Raw genomic sequence first — 14,557 nt, forward strand, 5'->3', positions numbered from 1 at the left:
AGAGAGCAGTACTGAAACTAATTGCACTATTTTAGAGATGGGTCATTAGCCTAGTCCCTATCTTTTAGGGAGACCTAATTTTCATGCAGGATTTCTCTCTAAAGCTTGAACTGGGATCTCTTTAGGAAGAAGAAACAGTTATGATACAAGAGCTTTTCTGTAGTTTACACAGATTTGGCTGGTGATCACAAACCATGAAGTATATTGGTTGACATCTTACCCATATTTAGCAGCCAATAAGTGTTTGTTGAATAGATGCATGAATTCACTTTAGAAAACAAACAAACAAACAAAAAAAGGGAATATATCACTTATAAAATAAAATGTCTTTGTTATGCATTTGGATACTGTATTCCTTTTGGGAAAGTAATTGCTATGCTTGTATCAATCCGACTTATTTTTTCTCAATTTCTCTTTCCCATGTTTAAAGGAAGAGGAATAAGTTTTTGAAAGTTAGGGTTTAGGGTAGTCTGGGTGGCTCAGTGATTTAGTGCTGCCTTCAGCCCAGGGGGTGATCCTGGGGAACCAGGATCGAGTCCCATGTCGGGCTCCCTACAGGGAGCCTGCTTCTACCTCGGCCTATGTCTCTGCCACTCTCTCTCTTTCTTTCTCACTCTCTCTCTCTCTCTCTCTCTCTCTGTCTTTCATGAATAAATAAATAAAATCTTAAAAAAAAAAAGTCTTTAAAAAAAAAGTTAGGGAATTGACTAAGATTCTCTACATTATGGAATTATTAGGGGTTCTTTTGGATGTGCTAAGTAAAATTTTCCTATACATGGAGCATTAAATTAAATCTAGTTATCTGCAATTATTTGAGTGGCTTAATGAATAAAATTTTCCCGGGCATCATTTTCAGATACTATGAATGCAACCCCTACCTGGCTGTATGCCCACTGATCTTGCCCTAGAATTGGAAGAAACTGCAAATTTCATTTCCTGGCATCTTTGCCTAAGCTTTCTTTTTTCCTTTTTTTAAAAAGATTTTTATTTTATTTTTATTTATTAATGAGAGACAGAGAGAGAGAGAGAGAGAGAGAGAGAGGCAGAGACACAGGCAGAGGGAGAAGCAGGCTCCATGCAGGGGAGCCCGATGTGGGACTTGATCCCCGGTCTCTAGGATCAGGCCCTGGGCTGAAGGCGGTGCTAAACTGCTGAGCCACCTGGGCTCCCCATTGCCTAAGCTTTCTAATCAAAGAAACTTGCCTCATATCTGGCATTCCAGACCTTGAACCTTGGGGTAGTCCCAGGAGTCGGTGCTTACAAAAAGAAAAATTTCCCTCTCGAGATACTCCTGGTCATCAAGCAGACTTAGGGGACCCTGATTCAGAGCATCTTACTCTGTTACTTTCTCCATTCTTTTTTTTTTTTTTCCGCCCCATCTGTGAAATGGATAAATTCTGAGATCATTCCCTGGGAATTTTCGTGATTTAGAGTGAACTGGTGCTTGAGAATATTTTGTAGCTAGATTGTGCTAATTTATTCAAACTGGTGTTTTTGACTTGTTTTTTAAATAGGAACGTGAGGAAATAATTCACATCATGTAATCATGAACTTTATTTGAAGCAAAGGAAGAAGTCATTCAAGTTTTTGTTTTGAAACTCACTTTGTTCCCCTTCCCTTCCATTTTATACAGTTGCCATACTTCTAAAGGACGACTATTTTGTCAGCGGTGCTGGCCTGCCTGGCAGATTCAAAGCCGAGAAGGTGGAATTTCACTGGGGCCACAGCAATGGCTCTGCAGGCTCTGAACACAGCATCAATGGGAGGCGCTTTCCTGTGGAGGTGAGAACAAGGCGAGATGTCTAGTGTAGCCCTGCTTTGTGTCTTCACATTCATGAGATGCTTCGTCTTTACTGCCAGTGATTTTGCAAAAATCAAATTTGTACCATCCATACCTTTGTCTCCTTTTAAAATCTTTTATACACAGCCTGACAGGTATATGTTCCTCCTCAAGCTTCTCAGCTTTGTTTAACTGGAGAAGCATGGGGAAGTCATGAGCATCATCATGGTTTCAGTAAGACTCACCCTTGACCAAGGATTTTCAGCCATTTCTTTCATGTGACACAATTTCTTTACTCTGTCTATATCAGAAGTCCTACTTTCTAAAGGTGAAATTCTGTATGAAACTCAGATGACTGTTTTCACCCTTTAGAAAAGAGAAAAGCTAGTTGATAAATGAAGAGGCATCTCAGAACCTTCTCTCAGTGGGGAAGCTGTTGCAAGGTTTGTTTGCCCGGCCAGCTGTCGAGAAAGAGGCAATGGCCACTGGTGGTATGACTCTCAGTTAACATTGCTGGGATCAATGGTGACATTTTGCTTTTCCTGTGTCAATTTTCTCATAGATCCATGCTGCTAGACAGAAGAAAGACGTGGGTACAGTTGATGGTTTGTATCTTTTTGGTGAGGGTGGGGGAGAGAGCAAGTGTCCAAACTCCTTCATTAATGTTAGCTGGGGGCAATACACCCCTTGCATTGCTAACCTTATTTTTACCTCTCATCATGATCAAGATAAGGATATTCTTTTGTTGGGGCACACAGGTTTGTTGATTGTTTGGTTCTCTGTGTGGTAAACTTTACAACTTTTTTTTTTTTAATTTTTATTTATTTATGTTAGTCACACAGAGAGAGAGAGAGAGGCAGAGACATAGGCAGAGGGAGAAGCAGGCTCCATGCACCGGGAGCCCGACGTGGGATTTGATCCCGGGTCTCCAGGATCGCGCCCTGGGCCAAAGGCAGGCGCCAAACCGCTGCGCCACCCAGGGATCCCTAAACTTTACAACTTTGAGGAAGAACTGGATGGGCATGCATTCAAGCCTCTGATTGGGCTTAAATATGGAATGACAGCTCTTAAAATTTTATAACTTCTCTTAAGTCCTGACATACCTTCATAGTCTGATGAATCCTCGAGACCCACCTCCGTAAAGGGAAAGTACACGGGTGTACACACTGATTTGCACTCCAGCCCATTTATGGAACCTTTAGGGCATCCTTGAACCAGAAGTGAAGAATCCCTATAAGATGAGAAAATTAGTAGTCTTTCTTTGTTTACAGATGCTTCTATTCATATATAAATTTATTTCTTATTTGTGATTGCTAGAGAAATCAGAGATAACTCTTCTGAGAAAATACTTCATATTTTTCTCTTGTTCAGCTGACAGATTCTCAGAATTAAGATTTTCCTATCTGTGGATCTCTCTCTACTAATCATACTAGTTCAAGGTCTCCTGAGTAGGGTTTCTTTTTAATGGGCTCTCTTCCTTCTTTTATACTGAATGAGTCATTTCTTAGAGATCTTGGCTTTATTTGTACTTGGAAAATGTGATTCCTAGAAGCAAAATTGTATTGTCCTTTTAGAAGTTTGGGGTTTCCCTTCTGTTCTTGCTGACTGGTTCCCATTCGCGGTGTGAGTTGAAGGGATAGTCTTGTGTCCAGCTAGTTTTTCTTGAAAGCCTCTTTATCTTAGAATTGCACTGCCATTTGTTCCACTAGTGTTGTTCAGACAAAAGACCTGTGCTTTGAAAGACTGAAAACTTATTTTGGCAGCTACCTTGGTAAAGAAGAGCTCTAGAGATGGGAATGTGGAACTTTTGCCTCATTCTTAATCACATCCCTTAATGTGGAGATGGCCTGTCTCCTCGTATTCCATTCATATTTGGAAAAATGCATAGACTAGATGCATGTTCTTTTTTAAAAATCCCTACTTTAAATGAATATTTCAGTTTTCTTTTACTCAGAGAGTGCCCTGAAATTCAGAAGCTAATTAGAAATGGCAGCTACAATGCACAGAATTATTGTTCAACCAAGTTGTTTGAATTCATTTCTTTTAAGTAATGTCAGATGGTAAGGCTGCCTGTATTAATTGGGTTCCTCATCGAGGCCCATCTGGTTTGTAGCTTGTTTTTTTTTTTTTAATGTGATAAACATGTTAAATTACTTAGTGGATATATTTGGAGGAACTTGAATTTCAGAGATCAAAGGTAATGGGATTAGATTTAACTTTAAAATATGCAAGGAAAGTTGCTCACTTTTGCCCCAAACATGTCTGTAATATTTTATGTTAAATTGCTTTGTTTGAGCTCTTTATCAACATGAACTCTCCCCGATGTTCTTACACTTTGAACATCTCAGACTTGGTTTATTTCATTCCATATAACAGGTTGTTTTCTAAGAAATTTAAATGAAAGTAAGAAGGGGCGCCTGGATAGCTCAGTTGGTCGAGCCCACCATCCTTGATTTTGGCCTAGGTTGTGATCTCAGGGTCATGGGATCCAGCCCCAGGTCAGGTTCCTTGCTGAGCTCTCTCTATAAAAAATAAATCTTTAAAAATATGAAAGTAAGAAATTGTAATTTATCATGGGGTCATTTATCAGCACTGGTGACATTATTTGTCTCATATACAGAGTTGGAGAAGAGTCATGGTTGAAGATTGCCCTGGGATCGGTAGAATGTAGCACTGGTTCTCAACTACAAACAGTGTTCCCCACCCATGGGAACATTATGCATTGTCTGGGGACATTGTCATCTGTTACCATTAGGCTCAGTGATATGCTACTAGAATCCAGTGATCAGAGATGCCAGGGATGCTGTTAAACATTCAATTCATAGGGCAGCCCCCAGACAAATTATCTGCCCCAAATGTCACTGTTATGAGATTCCAGAGCAGAGAAAGTGGTATGTTTAGTTGGAATCGAGCCTTTCTTTACCTGTGTGGCATCATTCTAAGTCTGTTTCATCCTGAGGACTCACTGCTTGAGAGGTTGTTCTATGTTCTTGTGGGTTTTAGAGAGGAAATGAACCTCACTTGATGGGTAAGAGCATTGCTGGGCTTGATTCCTTTAGGTTCCATTTGAGGTTTTGTCATAACCTCGGGTATTGAATTCAGCTCTGCAGGCTGCTCTGTAAGCATATGCCCCGCAAGAATCTGAACCTGCTCTCTGAGGGTCAGTTGCAACAAAACCAACTTTGTAGGTTTTTCTGCTCCCCGGGAATTCCTTGATGTCACCTACAACTTTGTACACATCCAGAGATCGGACCTCCCCACATTTTCCTGTCTGGAATCCTGGGCTTGTTTTTGGAGTTCCTACACTTAAAAACATCCTGTCTAATAGAAAAATAAATGGCCTTATAAAACAAAATAAATGCCCTTCAATAGCCAGCTTTCATTACAGCTCAGTTTAAGTTAGGAGACACAGTCAGAAGCAGATTACAGTGCCACACCTAGGAGTTTAGACACAATTTAGATGCTCAGATACTCTCACTTTCTATTTTATGCAGCTTTTTGTTCCTTGCCTAGCAGCAAATTTTTCTTGAGTTCCTCCTGTCATGTAGGCACTGGGTTATAAAGGTGACCCAGAAAGACAGTGTCCCTACCCTTAAGGTATTTACTCTCTGGTAATGACACAGAAATTAAGCAAACAGTCACATAAATAGAGCCGTGTTGTATCAGTTGTGATACCGTCTCTGAAGAAGAGGGATATTTTGTCATGAGATATAGAAGACCTCCAGACAGATAATTTATGAAGCTATATTTATTAAGTGATATTTATTAAGGGGAAAGAGATGAGTTGGAGCCTGCCAATAGAACAGGGTCATGCTAAGGCCCTGAAGCAGGAGATCTTGGTAAGTTGAAGGAGTAGAAAGAGATCATTGGCATTTTGATAGACAAGACAGTGCCCCCCCCCAAAAAAAAATGTTTACTCTCTCATCCCTGAAACTCATGAATATATATATTACTTTACATGGCAAAAAGGATTTTGGAGATATGGTTAAGAATCCGTGAAGTGCTCAGAACATTCCAGTGATTGAAACAGTTATGTGTCCTGTTCCAGTTCTTCCATGGCTTTTCATTCAGCTTTGTATTACCTCTGCAACCACAGTTGTCTATGGCAGCGTCTACCCTAGGTTTTCTCTCTGTCCCTGCTCATTCCTTCTTCTGTGATTGGTAATTTAAACAAAGGTTCATGTAACACTAATAGGATTGAATCATGCAGTGTTTCCACTAATAACTGAAGTTGGAGTTAATGCAAAGAGAAATCTCCAGATAAAACCTTTGATAGCTCCATTAAAGTGGAGGCTCATTGCATATTTGTTGTCTAAGGTAATTAAAATCTTGTTTATTACCATAAGAGATCGCAGGAGTTGTTGATTCAGACTTATTGGTACTTTATGAGTTGAAGTCTTCAATAAGCTTAAATGATCCAAATTGATTGTGTGTGCCCTTTCCAGTGAAACTCACAGCTGGTTCATTTCAGCTCTGTTTAGAGCATCCTAGCAAGTGAATAGAAGCAAAGGCATTTTTCCTAATATACACCAGGTACACATTACCATATGGTACAGTTCTGTAATCCGTTAGCTGAAACTTATGAGGCCCAAAATTTCAGAATTCAGGAATTTTTCTGGAAAGGTATTGTGATGCATATGCTATACATATTACTGAGGACACATAGCGAGGTCTCTACTCCTTGAATGCATTAATAATCCTGCAACATGTAGATGAATATTCACGGTAAGTGGGATATCTCAGTATTCAAAGTAGCCTCACATTTCTTCACATCGTTTTACCACCAAATTAGTTTTTGCCCATAAATAACAATAATAACAAGATACCTTTGGTCTTGAAAGCTTCTGAGATTTCATAATCACTGATAAAGAATTTATGGACCTGTGTTTTATTTTTATTTATTTATTTTTTAAAGATTTTTATTTATTTATTCATGATAGACATAGAGAGAGAAAGAGAGGCAGAGACACAGGCAGAGGGAGAAGCAGGCTCCATGCCAGGAGCCCGATGCGGGACTGGATCCTGGGACTCCAGGACTGTGCCCTGGGCCAAAGGCAGGCGCTAAACCGCTGAGCCACCCAGGGATCCCCCTGGACCTGTGTTTTAAAAACTGAATTTGTAGCATGGCTCCACTGGTTTAGGTTCCTAAGAGAATGGGTTAGTTGCAACCATGACATGAAGGTGTTGAATTATTTGTCCCCAGTATGTACCGGAACTGATGGCGGTGTATTACATTCTTAGCATTAAGTTTTGTTCAGAGGGCAAGAATTTACTTGTTTTAGGCGGGCCTTGCTCTGTGATTCTTTCCCACTTTAATAGCCTGCGTAGGCCGGCAGTTGTTATCAGTATCCGCATCTTTGAGTGTGTTACTTTGACTTGATGCTGTCTTCCCTCCTGTCTGCCCAGCTCCCATCTTCCTGCCTGGAGTTAGGCTGGCGTTAACACCTTTCATTCTGTGAATTGATCTTGGTTCTTCCAATGTTTCTGTTACATTCTGGTTAGATAAGTATCTTTCTCTTGGACTCCTACCTTATGTTCCGGGTGACTTGCATCCGCTTTCCTTCTCCCAGGTGAGCTCATGCACTTGTGGCACCCATGGAGGCCTCCCATGGTGTCAACTCTCTACATTCATGCAAATATGACAGGCTACTACACAACTCTGATGTGGGCCCGTCCACCGAATCTGAGCCCCCATTTCAATCCCTGGCTTCCATAGTGTGATCTTCTAGAGCACAAATAACATGTTTAGGTTGGCTAGCACTCCTCTATGGATTCCTTTTTTTTTTTCTGCTAGAAATAAATTTCTATTTCTTTCTTTTTTTTTTAAGATTTTATTTATTTATTCATGAGAGATAGAGAGAGAGGCAGAGGGAGAAGCAGGCTCCATGCAGGGAGCCTGATGTGGGTGGGACCCGATCCCAGGATTCCAGGATCATGCCCCGGGCCAAAGGCAGGTACTAAACCACTGAGCCACCCGGGAATCCCTTCTATTTCTATGCCTTCTTGAAGATGTATTTTATAAATTGGCCAGTGTTAAAGGCTTCTTCTCCACCAAAGAAATCTGTTTACTTGTATTTAACTCAGTTTTTTTTTTTTTCAGACTTGTATAAAACCAGTGTCCCGTTATCTCCTCAGTTTATGTTAGCAACATCACTCTTTTGGAAATGATATATAACTTTCTCCTGTCCTTTTCTATTCCATATTCCTTGTAAAAATTGGAGGGGCACCTACGTGGCACATTTGGTTAAATGCCTGACTCTTGGTTTGGGCTCAGGTCCTGACCTCCGGGTCACATGGGGCTCCATGCTGTGTGCGGAGTCAGCTTGGGATTCTCTCTTTACTTCTCCCTCTGCCCCTCCTCCCAGTCATGCTCTGTCTCTCAAATAAATCTTTAAAAAAAAAAAAAAAAAGGAAGTGGATCGTCTGTCACTGACATGTGGTATGCAGATACCTGGTTGGATTGTACTGAGAATCCCAGAAAAGCAGATGACCGTGTGGACAGAAACCCAGTTAAATGGAGATAATTTCAATCTAGAAACTTGATGACCCCAGGGGAGCCCTCAGACAAAGAAAAAGAAGGCTGATGGGTGGTGGTGATGGTGTTGGAGGTGGTTCTGGTGGTTGTTGGTGGTGGTGGTTTATAAGCATTGTCTGTGTTGGGAACATTCTAGATGTTACCCCATTTAATCCTCTCATTTACCTTATGAGAGAGGTAAGTGTATAAGTGACCTAAGTTTGGGACAGCTGAGCTTCTGAGAAGGTAAGTGGCTTGACTGAAATTTACTGTTTGGACTTCAGAATCTAGGCTTCGGGGTCTACAAAATCTCAACTAGCATTGTTTTTATTTGATAAAGTCCCTTCCGTATTTTTCTTGTCATTGCTTTAGGTTGTTTTTAGAATCACTGATGTAGTAGAAATAATTTTGTTGGAATATTAACCACTATTTATTATATAACAGGAAATGAAAAAGAATCAAAGGACTTCCTGTGTTCAGAGTACCTGAACCAGTAGTAAAACTTAGAGACAGGAGAGGTGAGAGGAACTGGAAATGCTATCAGGTCTTTGCCTAGAGATGTCTATAGGAAACACTACATATTTTGTCAGGATTGACCACTTCTGTCTTTTTATTATTACCCATGTAGAGCAGCCTGATAGGAAATAAAATGTAAGCCATTCATTGTACTTTTAAAATTTTTGGTAGCCACATTAAAAGAGATAAAAAGAAACAAATGATTTTACTTATCTGAATAATTTATTTTATTTTATTTTATACAATTTGTGGTAAATAATTGTTATAAAATCAATTAAATTTCTATTTATTTTAACAATCTATGATTTTTACCCTAATATGTCAAAATATTACTATTTCAACATGTAATCAATTTTAAACAATTATTATTGAGCTATTTGACATTGGTTTTTTGTACTATCTTTGCAATCCCATGTGTATTTTATGTTAACAGCACATCTAGATTCAGACTGGCCAATTTTCTTTTTTTTTTTTTTCAGACTGGCTAATTTTCAAATGCTTAGTGCTGCATACCCTACTTGAAACAGGCTCCAGACCACACTCAGGGAATTTAGATGATAATCTAGCCAAAGGCCTAACAAATTCTTTAGGAGAAATTTTTATGCTGAATTTGTGGTAATTTACACATTTTCTCTTTCCCCACCAAAAAATATATACGGTTTAGCTTGGTATTGCGTTCTGACCTAGTTGTTGAAAGTCTTCACCTAGATGTGATGCAGGTTTTTTCGTTATAAGCTTTCAGTATTTCCCCCTTATTTATTTATTTATTTATACAACATTTGTTCCCAGGGCTTTGAACACTGTTCTTCTCAGAATCTATTTCTAAGCTGAGGAACTCAAATAAAACTGGCTCGGGGAGACCTTTGTGCATGGAAGGTAGAGACCTCAGGCGGTCAGATCAGATGTATTGTAAGTTCAGGTCAGGAGGATTTATGGGCATAGGGCTCAGAGAAACACTCCCCCACTGCCTCCCCCCCACTTTTTTTTTTTCCTGTCCTGTCAAAATTTGAGCAGTAAGGTTTCAAGCCATCTTAAATCTAAAGCCTTTAGCAAGTTCTTTAGTGCCACTGCCACTCAGAAAGAACAGTGAGGAAGATTTATAAGGAATAGAAAGAAGTCAAGATTGAAAGAAAGTCTATTTTCTTTCTTCCCTTTAAATCCCCAGCATAGAATTTCATAGTTCCCCCACCTGGCCCTTTAATAGAAGGGAGAGGAAACTCCTGAAGCTTCCCTCCCTGGTTTCATGGCCTGGCCCTGTATTGAGCACAGTTATTGCTTTGGGTACATTTTTAAAAATTTTTATTTATTTATGATAGTCACAGAGAGAGGGGGGGGGGGTGGCAGAGACACAGGCAGAGGGAGAAGCAGGCTCCATGCACCGGGAGCCCGATGTGGGATTCGATCCCGGGTCTCCAGGATCGCGCCCTGGGCCAAAGGCAGGCGCCAAACCGCTGCGCCACCCAGGGATCCCACATTTATTGCCATATATGGAGACCAGCTGGGAAAATTCACCAAAAGTCTTATTTTACTTAAAAATATAAATTTCATCTCTTGAATGTTTGAGGATGTCTTATAAGACAGGGCTTTAAAACTCAGGTTAATACAAGAAAGATATGTGGGTTAATAGTAAAATGACTCCTAAATCCCAGCTCTTACTATATAGATAGAGCTTTGATTTCTGAATCTCCCTATTTAAACCTTTACTGCATTAATTTATAAAGTTCAGTGTTTCAGAGAATCTTCTTACTGTAAGCCTCAGTGTTCACCATTCCCTGATCAAGGAAGGCCACAGTGTAAGAAAATTTATCTGATTACCTCCTGACATTTTTCAGCCTGTTTCTGCCTCTAAATTTGCTCCAGTCCTGTCTCTGTCTCTCTCTCTAATCACTTTATTTATTCATATTTATTTATTGGTAAGGTAAAAGTGGCCTGAAGCATCATAATCATATATGCAGTAGCCCCTGGTACAGGTTCTGTTGGTTGGTCTAAATGCTGTGCACAAAATTATATGTCATCAGATACATTTAGGAAACGCTGCCTTTCTCTTATAAGTTGATCATGGGCTAAGATAGTAAAATCATTAAGAAATACTCCAACAGAGAAACTTGTTTACTTTTCATATAACCAGGAATCTCCCAAACTTAGTTGACCATGAATCTCTTTTTCCTCCTCTTCCTCTCTCTCTCTCTCTCTCTCTCTCTCTCTCACTATTCTGAGAGGCTAATGATAAGGAGAATTTCCCACTTGGAGGAAATCCTGCCTCACACAGTTAAGTGGGGAGCTCTTTTTCATGCCTTGATACTATATAAAATGTTTAAATTATGTTATTACTCTCTTCTTTCATTTCTAAATGATCAGCAGTGTTCATTCAGTTGATTAACAGAGCCTTCTCTGTGTAGGACATGGAATGCCCTAGCATTTCATTTCAATGGGTGCTAAGGACCTGAGGCAGAAGCCTGCCCTGCACCTTTGAGCAAGCAAAAGGCAGAGCAATAGAAATACAGTCAGCAAAATATTTGGGGTCCTGGTGATGAGAGTCCCGGTGGACCATGGGCAGCTCTGTGACTTTTACTCCAGATGAGACAGAAAGTCCTTGGAATGTCCCCAGCAGAGAGTGGACATTTTCTGGCTTACATTTTAGAAGGATCCTTTTGGCTGCACATAACCACAGGAAACACCTGTGGATAGTGAAGTCAGAAGGTGATTATGATATTTCAAGAGAGGTGATGGTGGCCTGCCTTAGAGATGGATATAGAGGAAGAGATGGAATTCTGATTATTTTGAAGGAGGAATATGCTAATCAAGAGAGACAAGATATGCTTATCTCTAGTGATAAAGTTTGTATTTCCTGGTTTAAAAAGGAAAGCAATTTTAGGATAAAAAATCATGGATAAGTGACAAGTCTCTAATATTTTATAGCATTTTGTTTAATTTTTAAAAAGTTCTTTTAAATTGATGATGTAATATTTAAATTTTATTTGTGTTATATGGATTATATACCAGGTTTGATTACATACTATCTCTTGTACACTACAGAAGAATGTTGGAGCGACTACCTGGCAGTTGGTTGAGGGTCCAGCTCTTGGTTTTGGCTCGGGTCATGATATCATGGGTCCTCGGATCCAGCCACACGTCAGGCTCTGTGCTTAGTGGCGAGTCTGAAGATTCTCTCCCTCTGCCTCTCCCACAACTCTCCTCTCTCTTTCTCTCTATCCCTCACCCCCCTACCCCCTAAAATAAATGAATAAATCTTTTAAGAAACAAAAGAATATCCCATGGTGACACGGTGAAACACAACAGTAATAAACAAACCCCCTTTGGGAAGGCTTACTTTGAATTAATAGGTATAAGTGCTTCAAGCAGTTCCTGGCACAGACTAAGAGTTAGCTGTTAGTATTGTGTCTGGATCCTCTACTTACATTAGGCAGCGTATCTTCAATTCATCTGTTTCTCTTCTTTGCTACTATTTCCATCCTGGTTCAAGCCATGACTGTGCTGGCCTTTGCTGCTATAGGTTCCTGAGAGCTCTCTCTTGCCCCTCACCATCCACTCCTTATCTAGTAACCAGAGTGTTCTTTGAAACACTTGCAGCACATTATGTTTTTCCTTTGTTTTAAAGAAATCTTCCAGGGGCACCTGGGTGGCTCAATCTCTGCCTTTGGCTCAATCCCAGGACCCTGAGTCCCTCATCGGGCTCCCTGCATGGAGCCTGCTTGTCCCTTTGCCTGTGTCTCTGCCACTCTCTCTGTGTGTCTCACATGAATAAATAAATAAATTCTTGAAAGAAAGAAAGGAAGGAAGGAAAGAAAGAAAAGAGAGAAAGAAAGAAAGAAAGAAAGAAAGAAAGAAAGAAAGAAAGAAAGAAAGAAAGAAAGAAAGAGAAAAAAAAAATAAATCTTCCAGTGCTTTTTAGGTCATATGTTGGATAAATCCAAAGGTCTACTTTGCTCTACCAGGCCTTACCAGATGTGGCTCCTCCTGCTCCCACCCCTCAACCTCCATGCCTTGTTTTCACTGGGTCTAGAAAGTTCTTTCCCTGATTATCCCTTCTTGTGTGGCTCATTCCTTTCTAAGTCCTACCCATGGTGACATTCCACTCTCTCTCCTCTTAACTCAGCCCTTTTTGTTTCCTATTTCCCAGCTTCGTTTTGTTCATGGCACCCATCACTTTTTGAAATTACTTATCAATTTGTTTACTTGTTTATTAATTTGCCTCCCCCTCCCCACCCGCGTACACTGCCCATCAGCTTCTGGAGGGGAGGGGGCCTGTCTGTCTTGTTGGCTGCTGAATCTCACTGCTGATGGCTGCAGTCCCATAAGAGTAAGCAGTGAGTGATATGTATGAAGAAACCAGTATTGCCCTATTATATCTTCATCTTCTTGTCTCAGTGGTTTTAAAGGGTTTAAGGGGTTCTAAATCCTGAGAAGGAAAACATGTACTTCATTCATAAAAAGGATGTTTAAAGAAGCAAATCCTCCCCTAAAACTACCTCTCCTATTAAGGATGTGAAAGACCCAAATAAATGAGTTACTCCCAAACAAACACAATCATCCTGTTGCTTCATGCTGTGAGGCTGAGGGGTTAGTCGTGCAGCTCACAAAAATGTTCTTTTTAAGGCCTGTTCTTCCAGAGTGTAGCTCTTATATTAACAACCATTACATCTACATATCAAGACAGATTGTTCCAATTAGTCAATGAGGTCCAGGTTTTTGAGAGCTGTTAATATGTACATGACCAATTACTGTAGCAGAGTTAAAAGGCATGCCTTTGGGAATTTTAGATTGAGATTATCAGTTTCATTCATAAGGCAGGAGCCCACAAAGTTATTTGCTGCCTTGCTCCTTCTGCAGATTCATTCACTAGAAGGTTCTCTAGTGCCTATACATAAATGTTTATGAAGTCGCCAAATTCCTCTGCCCCACCTTCACCCCACCAGGCCAGTGCCTGACTCTGTAATCACTGAGAACCAGGCACTGTGATTAGGATTTGGGAATTTCATAGTGAAGAAAACAAATAAGTGCTTTGACTTCATGACACCTAAGAGACCAGCAGGATGAATCATAACCAGAAGTTACTTTAAAATCAAGCAGGCATTTTTAAAAGTTTTCTAAAATCGAATTTATGTAATTTTCACTCATTATTGCCAACTGGAAACAAAACAAAACAAAAACACTCATTCTGCTTTTCCATGCTCAAATAAAATGCTCTATATTCTTCACGTGAATGCTATGCCTCTCCACAGTGCTCAAAGTTCCAGTGTTTTACTAAAATCCCATGATTCACACAGGAACTGGATTTGGAATCAAATAATAGATGATCTGTAGACTCTGGGGAATGTCCTCCTCTTTCCAGTAGACTCATCTCTTCGACTGATTGAGGCCAAGTCAATGTCGAATATGTCTCAAGTTCCCCCATTTGAGTTCAGATATTGTTGCCTCTTCAAATGCGAACAGAAGGGAAAAAGCAAAATATAAGAGTTTTTATATCTGTTGCACGCATTAATAAAACTCATCAGATCCACTCCTCATTTGGAGTAAGATGGATTGGAAGTTTTCCCTGAGGGTTGGATGCGACACTAACCAGGGATGAAGGAGGCCCCAGATACCATGTGAACGAGGGTACGGACAGGGGAGAGGAAGCATCAGATCTTGAAGACACACTGGATTGATTGATCCTGGCACTTGAGCCTGCCTCATCTGGAGAGCAGATGATTGGCATGAATCATGGTGTGCAGGTAGAGTCTGAT

The 14,557-nt window shown here is 40.2% G+C and overlaps 1 protein-coding gene across 3 annotated transcripts in view; it reads left to right on the forward strand.

Annotated features, from left to right (window-relative positions):
* The window catches only part of PTPRG (protein tyrosine phosphatase receptor type G), a 701,064-nt gene that overhangs the window by 418,200 nt on the left and 268,307 nt on the right, over nucleotides 1-14,557 (forward strand). For all 3 annotated transcript variants that reach the window (XM_041764114.1, XM_041764115.1, XM_041764112.1), the window contains exon 4: nucleotides 1,634-1,782. In XM_041764114.1, coding sequence (XP_041620048.1) covers nucleotides 1,634-1,782 — 149 coding nt within the window. The remainder of the gene's footprint in view (nucleotides 1-1,633; nucleotides 1,783-14,557) is intronic.

This window comes from Vulpes lagopus, chromosome 7 (genome assembly GCF_018345385.1).
Source record: "Vulpes lagopus strain Blue_001 chromosome 7, ASM1834538v1, whole genome shotgun sequence".
NCBI lineage: Eukaryota > Metazoa > Chordata > Mammalia > Carnivora > Canidae > Vulpes > Vulpes lagopus.